General features: G+C 40.3%; 1 protein-coding gene across 1 annotated transcript; it reads left to right on the forward strand.

Annotated features, from left to right (window-relative positions):
• Positions 1 to 26,396, forward strand: pde11a (phosphodiesterase 11a). Its single transcript, XM_034562410.1, has 20 exons — positions 1 to 789; positions 1,427 to 1,585; positions 7,026 to 7,115; positions 7,586 to 7,726; positions 7,858 to 7,922; positions 9,430 to 9,562; positions 11,027 to 11,102; positions 13,846 to 13,913; positions 14,006 to 14,098; positions 15,026 to 15,076; positions 17,197 to 17,343; positions 17,487 to 17,594; positions 18,109 to 18,218; positions 18,974 to 19,064; positions 20,718 to 20,818; positions 20,944 to 21,021; positions 21,101 to 21,164; positions 21,476 to 21,550; positions 22,389 to 22,472; positions 26,094 to 26,396. The coding sequence occupies exons 1-20, from the start codon at positions 1 to 3 to the stop codon at positions 26,316 to 26,318; spliced, it is 2,748 nt and encodes a 915-aa protein (XP_034418301.1). The 3' UTR covers positions 26,319 to 26,396.

Consider the following 26,396-nt stretch of genomic DNA (forward strand, 5'->3'; position numbering starts at 1 on the left):
ATGGCAGTGCCAACTATGGTGTTCTCTGACGTGGAAAGTTTTCTGGACTCGCATCCCGAGTTATTCGAGGACTACCTGAACAGAAAGGGGAAATATAGCACGGTGGAGAAATGGCTCAAGAATCACATGGCGAGCAAAAGTCCGGCGGCTGCAGCTGCCGCCCAGTCGAGAGAGGAGAAGGGCAACGCGTGTATGGACAGCTGGGCCAGCCAGCGCGATGGCCTGCAGAGGAGAGTCTCGCAGAAGGAGCTGCGCAAAACTTTCGCCAGATCGAAGGCCATGAATGTCAACAGGACGTACGACGAACATGTCAATTCCAGGGCCCAGGAGCCCCTGACGAGCATGAGGAGGAGAGCTCTGCTGAGGAAAGCCAGCTCTCTGCCCCCGACCACTGCGCACATACTGAGCGCACTGCTGGAGTCCAGAGTCAACATCCCCCAGTACCCGTCCACAGCCGTGGATTTCAAGTATTACCTCAAAGAACACAACGAGAGAGAGTTTTTCCTGGAGCTTGTAAAAGACATATCTAACGACTTGGATCTAACGAGTCTCAGCTACAAAATCCTTGTGTTTGTTTGTATTATGGTCGATGCAGACCGGTGCTCATTGTTTTTAGTGGAGGGAACGGGCAACAAGAAGACACTAGTGTCCAAATTCTTTGATGTGCACGCAGGTACCACTGTGTTACCCTCAATTCATTCAGATGAAGTTCAAGTGCCGTGGGGGAAAGGAATCATCGGATATGTGGCTGAACACGGAGAGACAGTGAACATGTCTGACGCTTATCAGGTGCCTGCTCCTCTTTCTGCATGCATGCGCGCGTGCGTCGGCATGAGCCACAGAAAGATGGAGAGAGACTCCGACAGGAAGACAGATCCTTTACTCTCAGTCATTTTATGTGACACAGTTAATTGATCATCAATGAAAATGTGTAACAGAGGATGGAAACCCAACACCAAAGAGCGTGTGTCAAATAGCTTCACAAAAAACATCCCTGAGCAATGAAAATAACTCAATTAAAGGAGAGGTATCATTTTCTCCCTGTTGTGTTCGCAAATTATTATTCATTTGAAGAAAGCAAGATGATACTAAATGATATTAAAGCTGCGAGGACATCACAGAGGCCAGGGCCTCTTTGTTAGTGTAGAAGAAAAGTCTAAGAACACTTGTTCTTGTACACAAATGTGTACAATAGAAATGAGTAATATAAATGAAGAGTTATGTCCATAGACAGCTGACCTCTTCAAGTCAGACACTTGTCTGTCATATTATATTTATTATAGACTTTGTGGTTTGGAAGACATGACTCCGGATGAGTTGTGCATTTCAGTGCACCATCACCTCAAAGTAAAAAGGGAAACTGGATTATTTTTGCAGTAAGTTCATACGTTGTGTTTTAAATGTGCGCTGTCCCTGTGGATTGCAGGATCGTCGGTTCAGAGATGAAATTGACAAGCTGACAGGGTACGAAACCAAGTCACTCTTGTGCATGCCCATTCACAACAGTGATGGGGAGATCATTGGTGTTGCTCAGGCCATCAACAAGACATCAAGTGGAGAACTCTTCACTGAAGATGATGAAAAGGTAATTTCACTATTATAGTTATGAGTTTAAATGCTGGGGGCAAGGTAATGTCCTCTCATAACACAATCATGTGTCCCACTGCTTGTTCGGCATGCGCAGAATAGATCAAGATAATTGTGTTGGCTTTTCTTCGTTTGATTCAAATGCCGTCTTGACTTACAACCACTTGTTATCATCTCAGTCCATATCAAAGGTTTTCTTTCTGCACATGTAAAAGATAGACTTCCATATTCCCAGAAAAACCCAACAGAACCGGTGTTGTCTGATGAACAGGCTGTCATGGTCAAATGATCTGTTTCTTTCTGTGTCCAAGCTGAACTAATATGTATATATTTAAATTCCTCCAGCTCAGTATGACTCAGTCATAGCTTCACATGACATGACCACATTTTCATGAAGCAGTATCTTCCAAAGGGCCAGGGCCCTGTCTTAGTGTCACCAAGAATAACAATTTTATATAAGCTGTTATAGCGGTTTACTTTGTGTGCTCAGTGGGAGTGTCAGTCTTTAATTTAGTGTCACCATTTAGATTTCCCAACTGTATGTGATTGCAAAAAGAGTTACCCTGGAAAAATAGGACTTGTGACGGAGTTAAGGGTATTTCAACTGTTCCACTGGAGCTTCTCATTGGCCAACACATCAGACCAGGTCTTTCAGGTGTGACTGCTATTAGTATCCCCCTGTGTGGATCGGCTCAGTCAGCAAACAGATCAGTCAAGTGGGCAGGTGCAACAAACACAAAGGCAAAGCATGAATATAATACACAAATAGGCTATAATACGTCAAAGCAGTAGGTGGGGGTGTTACATCTCACACTAATCAAGATCGACCTTCTGTTTCTGAATGAATGTTTATTTGACTTATTACCATCATCAGAGAGGCACGAGGATCACGTGTTTAGTCCATCGGCGCACATGAATAGAAGTAACAGAGAGGCGGCGACACGCCGACACACTGACTTGTTCTCTCATTGCATCTGTGAGCCCCTGCAGAGGAGAAGAGATGAAACATGACATCACATAGCTAGCTGTGCTTTTGTTTCAGGGTTAGATTTCTCTGCAAAAGACTAATGTTTTTTTTTATTCATAATGTGTTTTTCTCTATTGGAGCGCTACTGTCAAAATTACATCCATTGTTCTTAATAGATGCAGATTAGGAACTCTCTTTTTTCCTTTCCGATGTTTTGAGTTCGTTTCACATTGCATTAGCGTCACAGTAATGCTCAGGATGGCTACAGCTAAATTAGTAATGAAATGCAATGCCAGCGTCAGAGAACACAGCAAGCTCCCTGCACAGCACAGCTGCAGCTCTGCTTTTATGGAAGACCTCAGAAAATGTATCACACTTTTCAAAGCATGAGACAATACTGCAATAGCAGAGGCCATTATAAACTGTATTGTACCTTTGTTAGGACACATGTTGTTCTCTATACTCTGAAACCTTATAGGTTTATTAAACGCATTATGGTTGACTTTAAATCGCACACTGCCTTAATTATGTTGTGTTGATACCCTGCAGTAAGGGAGTCCTTTGGGAAGCCATGCATAATTGCGTTGTCTCATTATCTTCTGTAGAGGAATATAGCTATTGACTTAATTTAAGTGCACAAGCTGACCTCATCCTGCTATCTCTACATATTGCGTTATTATCCTGATTTAGCTTTTCTTTCTCTTTGCGTGTCTCTTAAAACATTTTCCATGGAGTTTTTTTATTCAGGTAGACATTTTCATGAATTTTCCCATGAATTATTTCATGAATGCGAGTTCCCCCATGTAGCTTCCATTTGCCAATAAGGTTTAGCATCTGTACAAGTCGATTGTGTAATAGCATTCTTAACTCACTGCTGTGCTCCCTCTGGCTGCCAAAACCCTCTGTCAAATTGGCTCAAAGCAATACTGTAATAACCACGTTCACACAATTTCCCAATGAAAATCTACAGCTAAAGAACAGAGAACACAATTTCTGCTCGGAGCCAATTTCTTTAATACGTTCCTGCAGGATTTCCGATCAAATCAAACTTGTACTGTGCATTATATCAAACTGGTTCCTTAAATAGTTCTTTATATAACAGCAACATGTCACTAAAATCCACTTAAATCAAGACAAACAAACAATGAAAACAACATTTGCAAAATGATGCTTTTGCAAGATATGGTTAAATAATATATGTGGATAACATAATGTACTGTGGGAACCCCAAAAAAGGCAGACTTGGCTGCCCTGCCTCTCAAAGAGGTTTAGGTTCAGGGCATGATGGATTAAGGACTTGAATTTAACTATATGTTAGCTAAGTGACTGCACTTAGCCAGCTCCTTGTCCGTTATACTGTTTTAAATAGTTTTACTTATACCATTATGCATCATACGTCATTTTCCATTTTTCAAATCAGAGAAAGTCGAAACAATAAGAGGACCTAAAACTACATATTTATTTTTAGTTGTTTTGTGAACTTGTTTACAAAGTACAAAACAACTTCAAAAGAGACACTGTGGAAAGGTTAATTCATAAATATCAATTTTTTGTCGCATCTTTTATGATGACAAGAATATTTGTCTGAAAAGCAATAACTGTTGACAAAGACTTGATTTGTCTTGATGTTACTGCACTGATGCAACTTCCACTACTTTGTTGTTGTGACCTTGCTTTGCTCATGGCGTTGTTCCATGTACCAGCAATGTGTAGAACAATTTAATTATTCATGGATAATAGTTATTGAGCAGCAATTCTGGTGTGGTACAGTGTTTATTAGCTGTGTTGTATCCAGGTCATAAATTACAGCCAGTCAATTCAGTATATTATAACTGTTCAATTTGTATGACATTTTACTTTGTAAATCTTATGGTGGCTTAAAGGGAGAAAACTGAATTATGAACTGTCCTTTATTACAAAGTATTCCTTTCACTATTTATGTCGTCAAAAATGATGCATACATATTTGATATCACCTTCAAAAGAAGCAATCATTGCTAAGTATATTTGCAAAACTATGGTACAGGCGAGGGAGTCCCATATGAGATAAGAGAGAATGGAGAGCGTTGAACAATTCTTGTCAAAACGACAATGGCTTAATCTTACCACACATTAAAAGTGAACACAGCAACAATTAGTTGTTATGGAGAGTGGGAAGTGGAAAGAAAGAAAGCTGTTGGCTATGTAATTTCCCTTGGCTTGCCTCATCTTCCAGTTGTGGAAGCGGAAGTCCTTGACGTTAAAGGAACTGACTGTCCCTGAGGCCTCGGCCAGTTAGTTTCGTTATTAAACCACTCTTTACCGGTCAGTCCACGGGTCTCTAGGCAGAAACGTCTCGTTCGTAATGCAACCTTGTGTAATGGCCTGCCTGACAGAATGTAATTAGAGAGAGCCGTGCTTTTCTTAGGTTTGCCTGTAGATCCATAGCCAGATACCCAAAGTTCTGCTCGCTAATGCATTTGCTCCTGCTGGGACTATTGATGGCCGCCGCCTTTCTGGAAGATCATTATTAGAGAATTCCATAGGCCAGCTGGAAAAGCATTACGTGTGAGCGTATTGCTCAGCATCATCTGTTTTAAAATGTCTGAAAACAATCGCATGAGGCGCTTCATTATAATGACTGTATGAAGTGAACGTACTCATTATCACGACAGATTATTATCACATTATCAGTGTGACATGCCAGAGCATGATCTTTTTGTTTTGTTTCATATTGATTGATTTAATTCAACATGAACTACTTCAAACACATAACTATAACTCTGCATCAGTTTTAACAATCAGCGAGGATGTCCTCCAAAATCCAACACACAGCACAAAACTATAAAAGCAGTCAAACACACAAATTCAACAGAATAATGACAGCTTGCATATTTCAAGCTTTATAAGATCTGGCAATTAAAGATTTGTAGCCTGATTTATATGTAAAAACTCCACTATTGTATGTATATGTTGCCTCATTCTTAAGTCTCTTATTACTATAAACCATTCACTCTTGCTATAGTAAAAGTGCTCTTTAAATTCAGATGGCCATACTACCATTGAAATATAGACAGTAATTAAACATATATAGTCAATCCAGGAGAGCTGTTAGAGAAATTATAGCAATTAGAGCCGGGTTCCTCAACCTTTTCCAGCCTGCGACACCATTTTTAGGTCTACAATTATCATGACCCCGGCAATTAGTCCTGTTAAGTTGTCACGCGATCAATTCTAAGAGCACTGAAGAAGCTCCAAAAGTATTACACTGAAATATGAATATACATATTAAACATATGTTTTATATATTTCACTATAGCATATCAAACCGATACATAGCCAATTTGAGCATATTCATTTCTTGCATGAGACGTCTCTTCGCATGGGGTCCCAAAACTCAAGGTTGTGAACTTGAGGAGTACCTTTTCTTTGAGTAAAGGCTCACGCCTCCCAATTATCAACACTGCTAGAGGATTGTGTTCTTTACATGTTCATTTGTGGCTGACGGGTAAGCGATGCATTATCTTTTCTAAAAGGTGAAAGAGATATCTCTGTATCAGTGGCCACAGCTGAGTAACTTCCCATTCATGTATTGTTGTGGTGTCCCTACCCCCCGGTCGAACTGAAGGCTGGTCAATATTAGTGGGTTTGTTGTACTCATTGAATTGTTTACACAGCAGCCAGATGCAAAAGATTGATAACTAAACAAATAGGCAGAGTAAGGAAGCACCCAACCTAAATTCTATTGATTCCATGTTGAGTGTCTCTCAGATAAGGCTAATTGTGGTTATTCAACCGGTGTATTCACATCACAGCTGTCTTAACAGCGTGCGGTTCTAGACACTTCTCTGCATCCTGCATATTGGTGTCAATAATTAATCAACAGTGGTGAGGAAAAAATAAATGTGCAATTCCAAACTAGTAAGACGTTGACTCGATTTCAATTTATATTACATAAAGTAATTAGGCCACACCTAGTGATTACATTATTTATGTGAAGAAAAATATGAACGAAATAAGGAATTTATGTTATCAGCCCAAGGCACAGCACGGCTGACTATTCAGTCAAGTAGTACAATGTCAGTTGAATTGATTTATTTGTCCCAGCAAGTAATGATGCCATTGAAAGGCCATTTATTATTTGTTCCAATTTGAAAGCTATGTTTTTCTTGCATGAAAATATTACTTTTCTTATTGTTTGCTTTCTTATACAAAATACATCTTAAAATCTTAACAATATAGATGTCCTGCAGACTTTTCTTTTCGTGTTTATGTTCTCTGTAAAGAACATTGTGTGTATCCTTGAGCTCTCAAAAATGTGTTGAATGCTTTTCCCTCCTCATAAAATATTTGCAGGTCAGATTTTTTAGATCCTCGATTGTTGACCAGCCAGCAGCCTTGTTCTTGTTCTTGTTCTTGTTCTGCAGGACTGTATATTGCGGTACCCATGTGCACAATACAGACAAATACAAGTTTGTTCAATATGTCCACAGGTGCTGCAGATGTACCTGCCTTTCTGTGGTATTGCCATCACCAATGCCCAACTCTTCGCGGCCTCAAGGAAGGAGTATGACAGGAGTCGGGTAAGGAGAATAAACCCCCATCCCTGGGATCAGCATTACCTCCGCACCCCTGATGCTGACATTGAGGCTGACTATCGATCAGCAGCCCACTTGCTGCCACTGCAGTGGGGATCACAGAGCGGCATGCAGTCCTGCATGGACATTTTCTCTGGATCTATAGTGGGGGATGGGCTGAAGTAATGTTAACAGATGCAATAATTCATGTCACACATTGATCTGCGACGAACGAGAATATAATGAGAACACAGCCCAGTGAATGCTTGTGTATGAAATTGGATTGTCACTACCTTAGTTAAAGGGCCTAATGTATCTTGATCCTGTTGGTTTATGGTTTAAGGATAACAACAGCAAGCACAACAACAACAACAACAACAACAATAATACTCATGCTCTTTTAAAGTGGGTTTCAGCATGTGGTTCAGATTGCTTGGAATGATGGGAGTGGTGTCTTTTCTGTCGCTGGTGTTTAGGCCCTCTTGGAGGTCGTCAATGACCTGTTTGAAGAGCAGACTGACCTGGAGAAGATTGTCAGGAAGATCATGCACCGTGCCCAGACATTGCTTAGGTGCGAGCGCTGCTCTGTTCAGTTGCTGGAGGACATTGGGTCACCGGTACGATTGTTTTTCCTCTGCTGTGTGGATATGTCTGTACATTTGTGCATGTGCATGTCTGTTCTCTTTGTGTACCTCCATGCAATACTTCCGAAAGCTTAGGTGATTTCTGCCCCTCTCAAAACGTCCAGGTGGTGAAGTTCACCAAGTCGTTTGAGCTGCTGTCGCCTAAGTGTAGTGCAGACATTGAAAGCAGGTATGTATGGTGTTCAGTGTTCTCCTTTGATCCTCAATAACAGTCGGCCTAATGAAAACCATAGCTTTGTCCTCCTTTTTTCACATTTACTCATCCCAGTAACCTCTTTTAATTAAATAGTAATTTCTCCACCTTTGTTTGCATTTGGCACCATGGCATCTGTAACTTCTGCACAGAGCCTTGTTTGAATCTGTAAAGCTTCCATCAAGGACAAAAAGGGAAGTATAAAAATTGAATATTTGTAGAGCTGTGGGAGTAATATGCTGATGCTGAATACAAGGCATACTGTAGGAGCCTTATTTAATTGGGTTTTGCTGCTTCTCTCCACTGTTTGGGATGGCTGAATGGAGAACGAGAGGCTTAATATTGTGTGGGATGTTTATGGATGAAAACCAACATTGAAAGGAAGACAAATTATTCCCCAAGTCCTGCACTTTCATAACTGATATGTTCACGTCAAGGCAGTATTAATAACGGCAACATTCATTTAAAAAAAAGATCTACACCAGAAATGCCAAATGTTAGAAAGTAGTTGTAATTAAATATATATCAAAGCCGCCAGTTTAGTCACACATTAAATAAATAGCCAGTTGGTGATTTTAAGCAACACAACTAAGCATTTTGAACCAAGCTGAAAGGACAAAAAATACAGCATCTCTTTGATGCTACCAGTTTTCCTAAACGTTGGCGTTTGAAGAACAAGGGCTGCTGTGCAAGATTTATGTGTGCAATTAAGTGAATACATTTTGTGTCAGAAGGCGAGCGTACTGTAGGATTTCTAATGTGCCTTACAATCCCCAGCCGCCCCCATGAGGAGGATCATTTTGAGCGAGTGTACAATGTTGCTAGTGTATCTGTGGCAGATAAATGACAGATGTGAGACAGGGGAGAGACAGAGACAATGGAGAGAAAGAATGAACAAGTAGATACTGTAAGGCATCTTGCCATCACACCCATAAGGGTTATTCAATGCCGCACACACAGCTGTGTCACTAAATCAAAGGGATTCAAAAGATTAGATAGAAGTGTCCCTGCGTCTTTATTGTAGTCTGGAAAGACGAAATGAGCCACACTGAACATTTACCATGTTACGTTTAGGAAGGTAAAAAGTCAGTGACCGCCCACTGCAGTAAGAGTGAAGGGCGGTCTATGCAGAGATGCAGGTGTTTCTGTGGCAGTGTGGGGGCGTTTGGCAATGAGGAAGACAATCACACAATTAACTTTTCATTACTTCATAAGCTGCGGGAGAAGCTTACTGATATCTACTGTATGAGAAGTTCATTAAATGCAAGTCAATGTAAAACAGGGTCCACAAGGAGAAACAAGAAAGGCCCTTTGCAAGCTGGCAGTTCAATGCATGTATTTCTTATTCATATGATAACAATGATGATATGATAAGTTATCAGCGAAAGGATTGTGTTTGAGAATCAAACCTCTCCGAAGAAACAATAAAAGGCAAGCTGTTCTGCTCCTTTTGTAATCCTGCCGTCTTATTTTCTGACCCTAGTTTCAAAGACAGCATGGAGAAATCGTCTTACTCTGACTGGCTCATCAACAACAGTATCGCAGAGCTGGTTGCATCCACAGGACTCCCCGTGAACATTAGCGATGCCTATCAGGATCCTCGCTTTGATGCTGAGGTAAACACACAACAACATACTGTAACTATCAAATTTGACATCCAAGGGAAACTATATCAACCAGCATTACAGACAAACCTGTATGAAATATGCCTGTGTCACTTACCACTGAGGTCATAGTACTTCTATCAAAACTAGACTTCATTTTTAAGATGTTTCACCGCTCATCCAAGAAGCATCTTCAGCATTTTAACACTACTTAAATTGTGCGTAGTGTTTTAAATAATAAAGTTTTCGCAAAGATGCATGTGTTTGGGAACTACTGAGCATACGCTTGGGTAAATGGGAATTGTATTATATTATATCGTTTTGTGAGAGACTGCAATTGGATGTAATCAGCTAATGTAAAAGTAACATGGGTGTGTTGCTTCTACATCCATTTTGGATTCTTTGTTCACCGTGGAGCTGTGAGCTGTTTATCGGTCTGCGCTGCTGTCTAAACGTTCCAATCAAGGTTTCATAACAATTCACGTTCGTTAATTGGACTTTGAAAGGACTTTGGCATTTCACCAGATTGTCGTGTGACCACAACGTCTCACACTCGACCTTAACGACCTTAACGACCTTAACGAGTTTAACGAGTCACGCGCGACCTTAACGACCTTAACGACTTGCACACAACCTTAACGACTCCTCCAGGTGTGAAGATTAAAATAGCTGCCATTCAGCAGAAGTGATAATGCCTCTTGGGAAAGTCCTCAAAACTCAACATTTAGTTCAGTTGCCTTTAACTTAGTAATTAGTTTGATTGGCAACACATGGTCAGAATTTATAAACTGCCCATTTTTCAATTTTGCAGCTGTTAATTGATCTCCACCGGCTCAAAGCCCTTTAACACCAAGACGCAGCAACCGCAGCTGCGTAGAGCTAATCAGAGTCCCACAGCGGCTACCACAGCAGTCTGCTCTGCATCCAGCTGCAAGCAGCAAAAGTTTGACATGGTCAACCTTAAGCAACAGTGACAGAAAAATGGAAGATGTGTACAGGGCAGGTTTTCAATGAAATAAATAGAAAACTTGCTGCTTCTCTCTTTTTAAGGGCTTTAAGGGTTCTTATACTTCCTTGTAGCCTTGTCCCTCCATTAGAGGTGAGGCATGTATGAATACTCTATCCAGTGATGGAAATATAATGTAATACTTAAGAGCTGGGTATCGTCTTAAATCTTCCAATACAAGGGCTTATACTGCTATACTTCCCATAGTAAAACCTTACTTTGAAGAATATAAACATATGTTTTGAATATGTTTCAAATGCATCGGTGCTTAATGCTCTAGAAGCAGTAGGAGCAGTTTATTCTGAATAAATACAGTTTACAATGAGTCAAATTGTCAAATGTAATTATATAATTAGCAGATCAAAGAGTAAGTAAACAAGTATTAAATATGTTTTTGAAACTGTGCTGTAGGAAATGTTTTATGCAGATGGATGGTAATCCTCATTTTACACTATTCCCACTGTTTTCAGGCAGACCAGTTCTCAGACTTCCACATCCGCTCTGTGCTTTGTGTTCCCATATGGAACAGCAACCACCAAATCATTGGTAGGTTAACAAAACCCTTTCTATTAAGCGTATTTGTTCTATGTACTTGAATCATTTTATTGGATGTATCAATTCTAAAACATATGTATACTGTATATATTTTATCTTTTCAATCACACATTGATGTTGTATGATGTAGCTTTACGATTTACCCTAATAGGAACTAATGGGGTTAGCTCAACTAACAGCCAAAAAGACAGAGGTGTCTCCATTATTCTGGCCATATAGTGTATCTATGGAGCACTCACATGCACTCATTTTGTAAATGTATTTGTTCCATTTTTGCTGCATATAGAAAATAGGAGAGAGGGGAGCTTGAGCATGTGTTCAGCTGAGGCTGCATGTGTTTGATTAGATCCACGCTGCGCCACCACTCCACACTTGGAGGTGGAGTTCCCTTCTTCTGGCTGTGTGCTTTGTGTTTGTGGATCCGCCCCAGGCCAACACCACACTGACACTCTGATAAATCATTGATCTCGCGTCTGGTTTTGGTGCTGGATATTGCAGGGAGGAGCAATGGTAGCGCTTCTCTCGGTCCACTGAGATCTGACGCAGGAAGTCATTAGTTATGTTTGAGTGCAAAGTGATCAGCATATCCGCTGCAGATGGTTGGTTAAGACCTGCGTATGTGTGTGTGTCTGTGTGTGTGTGTGTGTGTGTGTGTGATGTCCATGTGCGCTCAGTTTTTTTTTCTTTTTTGCGTAGGCGTAAGTGACATTTGTTGGGGAGGGGAGAGGGAAGAGGAAGAAGAACAGAAAGAGAATGAGGAGAGAAAAAAATGCAGCATGTGTGGGTGGCACCTGAGGATCTTGAGTGAGAAAAAAAAAACATTATACAAACAAAGCAGCAGGAGATGAAATTCTCAAGCCAAGGATGCATTCTTGTATAAAATATATGTCCTTGTGTCATCTGCCAAGGTTACAGCCAGCTCCTTCAAAATGTAACCACAGGAAATGCTGTTGTGTATAATGTTTCATGTCAAATATCAAGTGATTAAAATCATATTAGCACTTCCTTTAGCAAAATGTCATTAAAGGTACTTTATTAAAGGTAGATGGAAATAAAAGGTGTTTTGGATGATTCATATTTAAAATTATAAAACATGTCGGTTTTGCTAGCCTGAATTGCCATTTAGTTTTTTTCATTTTTTTATTGAATTTCAGTATTAGAGATGTGGAGGGAGAGCCAGAGCCATCACAACTATAGGTAGCTTCCAAATAAATAGATGCAACTAAAGCACCACCATTATACCACAGTTTGGTTGTGATGGATGATGTTCAAGCTCATGTTAAGCCTGCACTGGTCACTCAAAGTAGGGCAGATTACCACGGACATTACTAATCTGGTGGTTTGTGGCGTCAGGATTCAGATTTCTCGCCTGCTGACCTATCAGACTAGAGATTTGATTTCATAAAACATGTTTCATGTTTACCAAAAGGTAGTGTGGTGGCTAGCACTGTCGCAAGAGGGGCCCAGATTTTTGATTCTCTGTGGAGTTTGCATGTCCTCTCCGTGGCAGCGTGAGCCCTCTCTGGATTCTCCGGCTTCCTCCCACAGTCCAAAGACATGCAGTTTAGGTAAATGAATGACTCTAAATTGCCTGTAGGTGTGAATGGTTGTCTGTCTGGCGAAGATGATAGATTTAAGGCTCTTTTCCTGCTGACATTTTTTACCTTTCTTAACTGTCCAGCCATTTTTAGACTGTTACATTTAATAATAAAAAAATCTGAATATGATCCTTTAGTTACAGCTGGTTAATGACAGCCCTATGATATAGAATAGTAAGCTTTTCCAGGGTGTTTTTTGGGGTATACAGGTATAGATGATGAATGGATGGTCAGTGAGAGGAATCTGACTAGAGTGGGCTTGACTGTGATTTTTACACATCACGATTCGATATCTGTCACACTTGGTGAGAATTTTAAACAAACTGGATTGGAATAATTAGGGCTTTTCCATTCCGGGACATCACCATTGTTGTTTTTCAGGATTCATGTGCACCTTCCATCCACTACCCCGAGGGAACAAACTGTAGATTGTACTGTCATACAATACATGGAGGATTTATGTAAAAACCAATAAGAAAGCTGCAAATTATTTATGTTTTTTGTGATCATAAAAAAAAATCAGAATGTTGTTAAAGAGGGTGTAGTGGCCACAGGGCAATACACAGTCCTTTAGTTAACTTATATCTGGGACCATCTATGCTGTAACTCATCACACGCTCATTACAGAGGGAGCAATAATAGGTCTGAGAAAACACCAGCCCTGCATTTTAAATTGAATGACAATGTAATGAAAATTGTTCTTGTACAGTACTAATCCCGTTTCACCTCTATGGAGCTCCAGCTATACATTGAAATAAAAATGTCTCTGTGGTAGGATGGTTTAAAAATGGTAATGTATGGAATGTTCTATCAATTAAATATGTATGCTTTAGCAACAAAGCCTTCTTCTACTTTTAATTAGATGATGAGGGAAGTCATCTAAACAGGGAACACTGCTGTCAAATAAAAGGCTTCAATCCAATTGTGGATAACTAGATGTCTTTTCAAAGATGACATTAGGTGAATATGTTTGTGATAGGATGCTGTGTCTCTGCTGATAATGAAAGTTAATCGTTGACATGGAGTGTGTGGGTTTGATCTTCGTTTAATTGGAGGCAGTTATAAGCACTGGAGCCTCGCCTATATCAAGCAGAAAAGATAACTGGAAATTTCTTATTGTATGGTTTGTGTAACAGGTGTCGCCCAAGTGCTGAACAGGCTTGATGGGCAACCATTCGGCGATGCAGACCAGCGTCTCTTTGAAGTATTACATTTGCTTCTCTATCCTATCAACATACAGTGGGTGTATTATAAATGGTTGGAGTTGAGTATGTCTGCTTTTTGTGCTTTTCTCAGGCGTTTGTGATCTTTTGTGGACTCGGCATCAACAACACCATCATGTACGACCAGGTGAAGAAGTCCTGGGCCAAGCAGTCTGTAGCTTTGGATGTAAGAACACAACATCCCATTCATTCACATCACTGTGCAAACTGTAACGCGGCTTCAAAGTGTTGACTTATAAGTTGATTCTGCACTGCTCTTGTACTTCAGCTTCCTTTTGTCATGCCTGTATGCTCATGCACTCCCTCAGATAATGTTTCCCTGAGAGTCCTATCTGTTTTTGTATTCCATTATCTATAATGATATCTTTATTCTCCTTTCCAGTCAGCATATGCTCTGTGCTGAAACACAGAGCATATGCTGAAGTTATTGGAGACAACGGCTGCTGCATGGCTAATATAAAACCTCCTCTTACTTATGCTCTCTCCTGGATCTTTGTGCTTAGCTTCTTTTTTAGACTCATATTTCCACAAGAATGTACACATGAAAAAAGTGCTGATCTTTCTTTGTAGATAACCTTCTCATAAAGGTTTTTTATTGAGAATTAATAAGAGGCAGTGAAAAGCAATCCCTCATCTGCCCTGCATTTTGTCGGCATTCAGCACTACTGCGCCTTTACATTGTGACCTTACGTTCCAATAGGGAGCTTTCAGGTGCATTATAGTAGTTAGCACCACTGTGTTTCAAGATAGAATCAGATATAGAGATAGATTATTTAAAGGAGAGGCACAGGATGAACTAATATGTAGATGCATTGCTTCTGGCAGCACTGAATAAACATGAGCATTTATGATCAAATAAGCAACTCGAGGTCTGTGCGAGGTATTTCTCTCAGGAAATGAAGGGAACATGGCCATGATATCGGGGCTGACATCGCTGCTCTTGTAAACTGTTCTAGTGGCAAGTGTTAACTTCCTCATCTGGAAGATCCAGTGAAATGCCATAACATCACAGTGCGTAGTATTTTCAACCGTAGGTTGTCATTTTAATAATTTGAAAAAGTGTTGACAGTGACACTGTGTCATTATTTTGCAGGTTCTATCTTACCACGCCACTTGCTCCAAGACTGAAGTTGACACATTTAAGGTAACAGATATTCACTGTAATCATCATTACATTGTTCAGTTTTATGCTTCTTGTCTATTAATAAAAGAAACAAAGGGCTTGGCTTCAACTGTAGGAAATGGTTTCTAATTCACAAAGAGACAGGTACTGTTAAAAACAAGTGATAAGAAACTCAGTAGTATTCAAGCACAAATATGGCAATAGAGCTATGGAGAAATGTTTTAGAAGTGGGTCCCCCTTTTTTGATATTGTGCACGCACAAGTGACTCACATCATGCCATTGTGTTTCACAATATTTAGCTTGTGGTAGTTATGTGCCAATGAACATCGCAATGTTCCAGCAAAGGCAGGGAATAAAATAGTGAGACTAGATTGATTTTGTTGTTTTGGAACTTTTCATGGGATTTGTTGAGAAAAATGTAGAAAAAAACACCAGCCCTTTCCTTTAAACAAAACCTGTAAAACCAAGCTCATAGGAGTACATGTTTCTGTTATTAACTGTATTTTTCTTTTAATTAAATGACACAAATACTAACTGCAGCTCAGAGTAAAAATGTTCTAACGTACGTTTTGCACAAAATAGAGGATGAGGGAAGTCCTCCTACCGCCATGACAAAATAAATCGTCTATCATTGCCTTCCAAAAGGACTCATATGAATGCTTTCCTTTCTCTATATATTGCAGTGTATACACACTATCGGTGTGGATTACAATTTGTGATCATCAGGTTTGCTCTGGTGGTGCAGGTAATTAATATAATATTATTTAATTGTTTCCCTAGTTCTGTAGATGGTTTCCTTCACGTATCTGATTTTTATTGAGTTAAATTACGACTAATAAAAAAAAAGAAAATAATAAAAGTCCTTTATGATTCTGCTAAACCCTAACAAAGGTATGATGCATTACCAGTAAAATAGACTTGGCTAAAATGTAACTGATTCTAACGAGAAGTTTAAGTCTTGGAAATGTTGCTTTATTTTACTCATGGGCCCTTTTAATTAGGATGTATGTCTCTGATTAAATATGTTTCTCCCATTAACCTAAATAAGAAAGAAAAATAAATGGCAACAGAGAGGAATTATTAGCTGACCGTCTTCTAGACTAAATATTCCTGTTCCTCCTGCAGTAACACACAAGTAAAAGTACGGGCTGAGAATTCCCCAATGAAAATAAACTAATTGTGGTAATGGATTAATCCAATCGATAGGCAATCATTCTCAATTAATTATTCACAAAAGAGTACAAAATGAAAATATCTACACTTTAATTAGCATGACACTTCTGAAATATAGAATGACCTATTTTCCTGCACTTTCATGTGTAAGATTTTCCCCTGTGGCCATCACCGCAAAGTAGGAACCCCGCTTCCCAGTGAGCCTGTGTGATCTTTCAGCCCCCTCATCCACAACGCGCTCTGCTTCCTGCCTTTCCCCCCACTTTCTTTCATAACTGCTCTACATATGGAGCCTCACCGAGTACACTTGACTGGGATTTCGCCGGAGTGAAAATGGCAGCTGCAAACAAACCATGGCTGACGTTTCGTAACCTGGGGCTGTGAATTAAGAGAGAGGAGAATACCTGCTGATCAGACAGGCAAACATGTGTGTGGGTAAAACATGGTGCTCTGGTGGAGAGGAGAGGGGAAGATAAAAGAGAAATGGCTGTACTGAAACTCTCACACAGATCTGTAAAAGGGCTACTCCTTGGAATGAGATGCAGGTTAGAAAGCATGAAATGGTCATATTACAAAGGCAGATAAGACATATCTGCTCACATGACCCCACTGAAGGTGGCAGCCATGGATGCTTCAGAATGAATATGGTTAATAGGATTCACATATGTGTTACGTTTTTCTTTGAATAATAATGAAAAAACGTTGTTGATGATTACTACAGCATAACTACGTTCGTCAATGAGCTCTGAAAGTAAACAACAGTAAAATCATCTGGTAAAGCTCCCTCATTAAACTTAACCCTCTCTAAATGAGTCCTCGGAGTCATAATTAACATGTCTACATATTTCCATGTATCATCTGAGAGTGGCATAGCATCCTCTGACCCCTATATTCTCTTCTCCTCTCTGAACTGATACTCTCTTGTTCTCTTTCTTCCTTAATGTTTCCTCTTTCCATGATGAAACAGGCTGCCAATATTCCCCTGGTTTGCGAGCTGGGCATCGGTAAGCTCTCCTTTGATGACTTCTCCCTGGACGTTGACGCCATGATAGCAGCCGCTTTGAGAATGTTTATGGAGTTAGGAATGGTGCAGAAATTCAAGATTGATTATGAGGTGAGACTACTGATTGTCTTTATCTATTTCCTTTGAATACTTGACTGATTTTGCCTAGAACACGGTTCCTTTGGTAGCTGAATCCTAACGTGTCATGACAACTGCTGACCCATGTGCTCATCCCGCTATGTCTTCCCCTCCAGACACTGTGCAGATGGCTGCTGACTGTCAGAAAAAACTACAGGATGGTTCTCTATCACAACTGGAGACATGCCTTCAACGTCTGCCAGTGCATGTTTGCAATGCTAACGGTAAATATCATGCTGCTATAGCTGCAGATCGTGAGATCAGTTTCAGTCAGAGACACTTGCATTAAGGAATAGACCGTTTATATCAAATACATTATTCTTTACTGCCCCATTAAATGACCATGCAACCTCTCAGATCACTCATTATTTTGCAGAACAAGACCTTCAAGTACAGCTAGCTGATAATACTTTAATTTATATAGTATTATGAATGAAGGACTTGTATACTTATGATAAAGTACTTTGACGTTGTTGGTCATTTTAATTAAACGGTACTATGAAAAGCTCCCTGTGTGACTGTGTTACTGCTGTCCCACTGGCTCTCTACGGAGAACGTTTCTAGGGATGCTCCTGCTGTTGGAACTTAAAAACAACAACAAAAGAAGATTGTATTCAATGTGTTCCTCACAGTTTAATAGAGTAAGAGAATGAGAGATGCAGCTCCTGTTTGTGTGAGCATGTGTGTGTGTGTGTGTGTTTGTTTTCTTATTGGCCTCCTCTTCTCTGTGCCAATCAGACAGCGGGCTTTCAGGAGACTCTGACAGAGGTGGAGACCTTAGCACTTATTGTGGGTTGTGTCTGCCATGACTTGGACCACAGGGGCACCAACAACGCTTTTCAGGCAAAGTAAGTATTCCTGTTTTATATCTCGCTCTCTGACACACACACACACACACACACACACACAACCACACACACAACCACACACACACACACACACACACACACACACACACACACACACACATTGGTTATGGTGTGTTTAACCACCTGCAGCAGTCTGCAGTAGTCCGCAGTAGTCCAGCCCAGATAAGGGTCTGCTTAGCGAGGAATTGCTTAGTGTTTTCGGCCTTCACAATGGTTATTATAGTAAACTGAATATGAAACCATCATAACCAATCAGAATAAGAATCATGAGCTAAGTTAGAAATCTTAGATAGAGATAATTTATGCTGAACTTAAACAATGTTGTTAATCCATTTTGTTTGATTATTATTGACTGTGAAATCACAGACAAACTGAAAACTAACTAAACTAATCCCATATCCTACAATGTAAAACCCTGCTACCTTCATTACGCGAGACTCTGTTATGAGTATTCTTAACATTTAAGGATGATATCATATTTAATGTTGAACAGTTATCGCGGTATAGGCTATGGCTTTCCAGCTTCTTTTATTATGGTGTCACAAGTTGGCACCAGAGTGCAGAGAGAATTGGGGAGGGAATTACAACAGACTCAATAGCAGACTTTGTTTCTCAGTGTGTGTTGAATGCTGATTACGTTCTCTCTCTCTCGCCTTGATCCCTGTGTGTGTGTGTGTGTTTATACTTTTGCGTGTGTGTGTGTGTGTGTGTGTGTGTGTGTGTGTGTGTCTCAGGACGGGCTCAGCCCTTGCTCTGCTTTATGGGACCTCTGCTACACTGGAGCACCACCACTTCAACCATGCCGTTATGATCCTGCAGAGTGAGGTGCACTATGTTCCAATATCTGCTCCAATGCAGTTACCATTGAGGTTCTGCTGATGCCGACCATTGCATATTGTATTTGTGTCAGCCAACCAGAACGGAGTACTGGAAACGGCTCTTTCCTCCTGTTCCCAGTCTTACAGTATGCTGCTGGTGGTAGATTCACATTTAACACATTTGACAGATATGAAAGTGGTGTTGATCTTCTAATCTAACTGTCAGCAAGAAAGTAAATAAGCATATGTCCCAAAATCTTGAAGTGAATAATAATCCTATGAAGTGATGTAATTACGTTGAACCGTAACGATACTCCTGACTAGGTATAAAGGGTACAGTACACCCCTGTGTCTTACCTCTTATAGGTCTCTCTCTACTTTCTAACCATGTAAATACTTCAAATAGATTTAACAGGAGGTTGTGCCGACTGCGCCTGAAGGAGTGTTGGTTCAATGTCCGCTGTGTGTGAGCCAGTAAACGAATAGCTCATGCTGCCCTCAAATCAATGTAATTACAGAGGCGATAGATTTGGACGTAATTGGTTGAGAGAGACGCTTTACCAGGTGACTTCCTTTGCATGAAGTTGTAATTAAAGACGTTTTGAGGGAGCAGCTGAGATGAGGCTTAGTAGGGTTTGTTCCAGCGGCTTCATTATCGTGGTGCTGACAACACAGTAAGCTGACCAATGTTTGCTTGGAATATCGTAATGGTTTCTGGGGTTAAACTACTGCTGTGGCTAATTCAAGTCGAAAAATCACGATTCAATACTCAAGGCCGCACGAACCCTTCATTTAAAAACTTTTAAACGTCATTCACTCCCTTTTTATATCTCAATTTCCTCTTGTCATTCTCACTTTCTATTTTATTCCCCTCCTTCCTTCATCCGCTCCAATTATGACAAAATGAGAGATGTGCTTTGTGTCACTGCTCCTCCGCAGCTCAATATTTGATGGGAACACAAGCTCATGAAGGGAATCACAGGCGCTTTACACTTGGATTCCCAACATTTAAAAGGGGAAAAAAAGTGGTTTGGAAGATCTCTGCTAATTTCTCCAGGTCCCCTCCTTCTGCTCCTTTACTGTTCTCACCGCTACATCTTCTATTTTCTAATAATAAATAATAATTGGTGGATGAATGTATAATGCATGACTGGGAGGGGCCTGTTTTAATGACAGAGAGCCTCAAGTGAGAGATGTTGCTCACTTATTAAGATCTGCTCGCTTCCCTCCTCCCCATTCAGTTTTTTTTTCTTTTTCTTACCGCAAAAGCGTTTTTCATTAAGACTCACTCCCTCATTCACTTCCTCCTATATTATCAATAGTACAGTAACTATTGAAAGAAACACATTGCATTCATTGTGATTGTTAACAAACTACCATAACTACTAATACATTTCACACTCAGAAATAGGACACTGGCAGAGAGTAAAATGTTGTGCAGTATACTGTATATAAAATATCCACATCCAGTGATATCTGTCAGCTAGTATTGTCTGCTATCTAATGTACTAGTCATGCTGTTTTTAAATATTTCAAAAAGTCTCTAAAATAAAGTATTATGGGCCTTCTGTTAAGTAAATTGTTAGGGAAAATTAGTTCTTAATTTGATTATGCTTGTGAAAATGTCTTTATCATGGTATCTCTGTATGTGTCTCCACAGGGTCACAATATCTTCTCCAACCTCTCGTCCAAAGAGTATGGTGACCTCATGCAGCTGTTGAAACAGTCCATTCTGGCCACAGACCTCACACTTTACTTTGAGTATGTTCTGCTACTGTTAAATCTCATGTACAATGTCTACTACAGGTTTATTTTAGGTAACACTGCCCCCTCGTGGATTCTATGGCACTTACACTTACATATACAAATGTCTTGTTTCCTTTTAGAAACAGAAACACCTTCTTTGAGCTAGTCAGCAAAGGAGAGTACAACTGGAATCTGAAGGCTCATCGAGACATGTGCAGGTAATGCCCTGCTCACAGAGACATGGTAGCTCTCAAAGCTCATGAATACTACGGGAAATAAATGTCTGATTCCTCTCAGATCCATGATGATGACAGCGTGTGATCTTGGTGCCGTCACAAAACCGTGGGAAATATCACGCAAGGTGAGAAAAACTCTCAGATATATGAAATGAATGTATTTCTAAACCCTTCATCTAGAGGTGAAATAATTGATGGATTAATTGATAGTTGGTCAAAAGAAACTTACCAAACATTCCCTAGTTCCTGCATCCAAATGTAGGGATTTGCTGCTTTTCTTTGTCTTTTGTGATTGTAAAATTAACGTATTTGGGGGGTTTGACATCTTTAGGATATTGTGCACTTAATTTCCTCGCATTTTATACAGACCAAATGACCAATTGAGAAAACTATTGAGAGAAATTAATCCCTGCGTTCCTCTTTTCACTCACTCCAGGTAGCAGAGTTGGTGACCAGCGAGTTCTTCGAGCAGGGCGACAGAGAGAGATCAGAGTTGAAGCTCACGCCCTCTGTGAGTCCACACAAGCAGCTTCTTGCAGTTTGTTTCCCCTTCGTGTCCTCCACTGAGCTGATGACACCGAAGATATATTTCCTGTTCCAAAACAAGACGGCTGCACGGCCTCGCTGCTGTGCCAGGAGCAAACTGAGTCCCAAAAGAATTCAAAGCAAAACACTGACCTTTCCATTCATTCAGCTGTAAACACACGAGGCATGTTGACTAGTAGAGTAATAATAACAATACATTTTATTAGTTTTTTCTCATATAAATGTAAAAATAGCACAATAAGAATAATAATAGCAAGAAAAGAATGAAGATGAAGCTCTTAATTCAAAACATATTCTGTCCTCAGAGCAGCAGCACCACAACAACAGAGAAGCCATGTGTGTTTGATTGAGGAGCTTTGAAGGCTGAACTGTGTTACACGTTCTTAAGGGAAAAACCAACAGCTTTCTGTGTGCAATAAATAGCTGTTGACTAATTGCGCCATGCCCGATTTGCCTCCCCTCAGAAAGAACTAATGCCATAGCCTCAGGTCTGCCGCTTGTGTCAAACCTTTACCGCTCTGTGTGTGTGGGTGTTGGAAATTAAATATTAACTTCTAAAGTCGTAGCCCAGTAACTATCTCTGAAGCACAGCCTCAGTGGAGCCTCTTAAGTTCAGGCTGCAGAATAATGAGGTACAATAGAACATGTACGTGAAATAAACTCGAGAGCTGAGGGAGACTTTTGTTAATAACAGCAGCGCTTTAGGACTGTAAGCCTGGCTTGTAGGTGAGCAGAATCAAATGCCTCCTCTGTTTCCCCAGCACAAATGGTGGAGTGAATACATGTTACCTTTCGTCTTACAGGCCATCTTTGATCGAAACAGGAAGGATGAATTGCCAGGACTTCAGCTGGAGTGGATTGATGGAATTTGTGCACCGCTGTACGAGGTAAAAACTTGAAGCTCTCTAGCCTTCGCTGTGTCGTGCTTGTCTCACACACACACACACACACACACACACACACACACACACACACACACTCACACACACACACACACACACACACACACACACACACACACACACACACACGCACGCCTCTGACATCAGTCGGCGCTGTCCTTCCTCAGCTATTGTCCCCCTCACTGACGCCAGCAATGAAGCTGTCACCATCAACTATTCAACTTTTTCTTTGCCGCGACAGATTTATCACTGAAAAAAAAAATGCTTTTTAAAAAATCTTTTATTGAAAACTCAGAAACAACTCCCAAGGTTGCATCCTGTTCCTTTGAGAGTAGCAGAATGAGTGTGCACTTTCTGACTGCAAAGCATGCTCAGAGGTAGTGGAGTGTGTGAAGAGAGCTGTAATGTCAGGCGGGTTAAATCCCCCTCAGTGAGACAGTGTACTTTGGGCTTTACTGCACAGTAATGCTGGAATGCCTTTTTGGCTAACACGCAGATAGAGAAGCTTCTTTATTGTAGGATCCGGGCCGAGCAAATGTTAGGTTTAGACTTTGAGTCTGGGGGTTATCTTTCAAGGAGTTATTGGAAATATAAACGGTGTCCTCGCCAGTATAGAAATGTGTGTGTGTGTGTCTTTCTGGATGACGTCAAGACGGACTCAGCTGCCCCTCCCACCCTCCTGTGGGAGAAAGACGCAGGCTGACTTACTGAGGAGATCAGGCCTGTTCAGAAATGAGGCCACATTCATGAAAGCACACAGTCGTGAAGGAAGTAGAGGATAAAATAGATAATTCATTCTTACAGCACTGGGTGATATTTTACTGTCATATTAAGCACATTACTCTTAGTCGTAGCGAGTCGAAAAAACAAACAGATCATCTTCACAGCTATTTAATTATCCCAGGATCAGTGTCAAAAGTTGGAGTCGACTTATCTGTGCGGGGCTTTGGTTTCACCATTGTTACAGTCTGTGTCGTGTAGATAAAAAAAGCATCAAAGCCGTGTGTGTTGTCTGTGTGGGGGTTTGTCTGCACGCCGCCTCATGTGAAGGCTGATGTTTGGAGAATGCAGATATGGAGCTCACTATCATGTTGCTGCCAATTAAAGCTGCGAGAGGGAGAACGAAGGAAGTTCAGAGGCGGCAGGGTTTTTGTTTGTGGGCGTAAGAGATCTCCTTCTTGATCTCGCTGATCTCCTTCTCCTGTTGGTGGCTCACTACTTTGTAGAATATTAATCCCCATTATATAACCTTCCATCTTTATACACCACCATATGACCAGTCTCTCTCTTCTTCTTCTCCTGAGTCTACCTCAGTGGAATAACGATGCTGTGCAAACAATGTTCCACTGTGGATATATGCTTTAAAGAAAGAGGGAAATTGTTCTCCTTAAAAAAATATATAAAAACAGATCTTTTAACCCGCAAACAAATCCATAAAGATGATCAATCCACTCGGTTTTTGTGTAGGCCACATTCTATCACAGTGTAGTAGTATTTTAATAGTTAATCTGCAGATTATTTTTCCTATTAATCGTTACATTTATGTATAGAATTTAAGAAGTTGTTCTCATGCAATGACAATACATTTGAATCTATATATATATATATATATATATATATATATATATATATATATATATATGTACAAATGTATAAAAAAAGGTGATTTTAGGGCTTTGGGAGACAAAAATAGCAGCAAATCCTCCCATTTGAGAAGCTGGAACAAGTGAATGTCAAAATAACCTAAATGATTATTCAATCATCAGCTAATTGCTTTAACTTTACATTACCATGCTATAAACACACATATAAAATCAGTGTGCAAAACCACTAAATTAGTCTGATTCCATACAGACATCGACTTCATCTCAAATCCCAGAAATATAAATCCATATTGTGTTCTAATGTTGCTCGGCATCACAGGCAAAGAGCTTCATGATGAGTAGCACGCATATTCCAGCAATTACAATACTATGAATTAATTAGTCAGACAGTTTTTAAAACATCTTTCAGGACATTTTTAATTAACTAAAGTGAGCAGACGGCTGTTTTTAATAAATAGTCTTGATGTCTGAACTTGGCCACATTATAGAGCTTTGTTCTGATCGACCACCCACACAAGTGTTTTAATTGTTTTAGTGAATATAACCTCTGAATATAAATCCATGGAAAGTTCTGGCAGCTGTGATTAGTTGTGCTTTCTCCAATAGTAAAAATATATTTGATCTCCCTTTCATACACACACAATGCCCAGTGTGGATGTACTTCCTCAAAATGTACTTCATTTACATGTGTGAATAACGATTTGGTATGTGGTGCCCATGCCCACATTATATTTCCATATAGTACAGGGATAATGAAACAATAACTAATTACGGACTTCCCTGGAAATCCAAAAGACACAGTAGACAATTTGAGGAGAACAGAGGGAACCAATCCCCCCGTCTCTCAGGTCATTTATTCAAATGGTGGATGACAGCTTTGACTACAGTGCCACTTACAGTTCAACACAGACGAATGGCAAAGGCGAATTATCTCATTCATACATGTGCTTCTAATCTCTAAAGAGCAGCCACTTCATTGTCTGAAACTATCAAGCTACTGTATGTTGCTGTTATTGTAGCAGCGTGTTCTCTGTATTGTTGACATTTGATTAATAATGTGCCTCTTTTCCAGTTACCATTAAATTATAGTCAAGGAGCTAAGCCTCCAGTTTAAATTATACATCGTCGTTATTTTTTTTATACAAAAATGCGTATTCTGAAGGTGTTCCCAGAATCCAGTGTCATATTTTGTTTGCTGCAAAATCATAAAGATGTTTAATACTTTTCTCAAATTTTGACAATATTTTCTAATATTACGACTGACCATATTTTCTAATATTACGACTTATATTTTGCCTGTGTTTTGTATGTAAAACACAGGCAACATATTAAAGGTGCTAAATATGATTTTCACAGCATAAAAATAGCAGCAAACAAGTATTTGCTAAAGATCTGGTGCAGTAATATCGACCCAGGTGATCCCTTTGTGCCAGCTGTAATACAAGCTTCTCTGTGCTTTGTTCATGTGGCCGTCTGGCAGCACGTGCACGTTAGTGCATGTGAGTGTCACTGTGGGTGTCCCACTGGCTAGCTAACGGAAGCCACTCTGCGTTGTGCTAATACGGCTGTTATCGATCTCAAATCTAGTCACATTCCTATCAGCTTCAGCTGTACTTTGTGTTTAGAGCTAATTAGCTAATGTCATCATGTTAAAATGCTAAGCTGCAATGGTTAACATGGTAACCATTTTACCTGCTACATCGACACTAGAAAAAACCTGAATGTAGTGGCACGGTTCCTTTCACACGGGCACGGTTTGCGCGGCGACAACATGTTTCAGGGCGGCCATTATTGTTTAGGATGCAGGTAGCTGCCCTAGTGCGTATGTAATTAGTGCTGTTCTTTACGGCAATGTTGCGGGCTACTGGGAAATGGCCTTCGCAGATGCAGCCTTTGCTTTTCATACTGATGGTGTTTCTTTTGTCTGTTATTATATTTCTATTATATTTCTTTCAGTGTATTTTGCCATTCTCATCTTCCTTCCCTTCCTCTCTCCCCCTAGACTCTTGTCAAGTTGAATCCCAAACTTCAGCCGATGGTTGACATGATCAAAGTGAACAGGGCCAATTGGGAGGAACTGAACAAGAAGAGACAACGTGGCCCGAGTGTTTCTGCACCCTCGAGCCCCTGCAGTGGAGACGGCCCCGACACAAGCGGCTGCACTGGGCCCAAAACAGGCTGCTGCAGCGGCGATGCTGACGGAACACCATCTAAATCTGTTAGTTAGCTACCGATACCATCTCCGATCTGATTGCTTAGGCTTACTTCCTCTTAAATGCAGCCTGCAGCAGAGGCAGCAGCACAT

The sequence above is a fragment of the Cyclopterus lumpus genome, chromosome 21, assembly GCF_009769545.1.
Source record: "Cyclopterus lumpus isolate fCycLum1 chromosome 21, fCycLum1.pri, whole genome shotgun sequence".
Classification (NCBI taxonomy): domain Eukaryota; kingdom Metazoa; phylum Chordata; class Actinopteri; order Perciformes; family Cyclopteridae; genus Cyclopterus; species Cyclopterus lumpus.

Bases quoted from the DNA above. Each gene is read 5' to 3' on its own strand.
- pde11a (XM_034562410.1), top strand. From the start codon at position 1: ATGGCAGTGCCAACTATGGTGTTCTCTGACGTGGAAAGTTTTCTGGAC. The intron at 13,914-14,005 runs GTATTACATTTG...TGCTTTTCTCAG, and splicing joins CAGACCAGCGTCTCTTTGAA to GCGTTTGTGATCTTTTGTGG. The intron at 21,022-21,100 runs GTAATGCCCTGC...GATTCCTCTCAG, and splicing joins GCTCATCGAGACATGTGCAG to ATCCATGATGATGACAGCGT.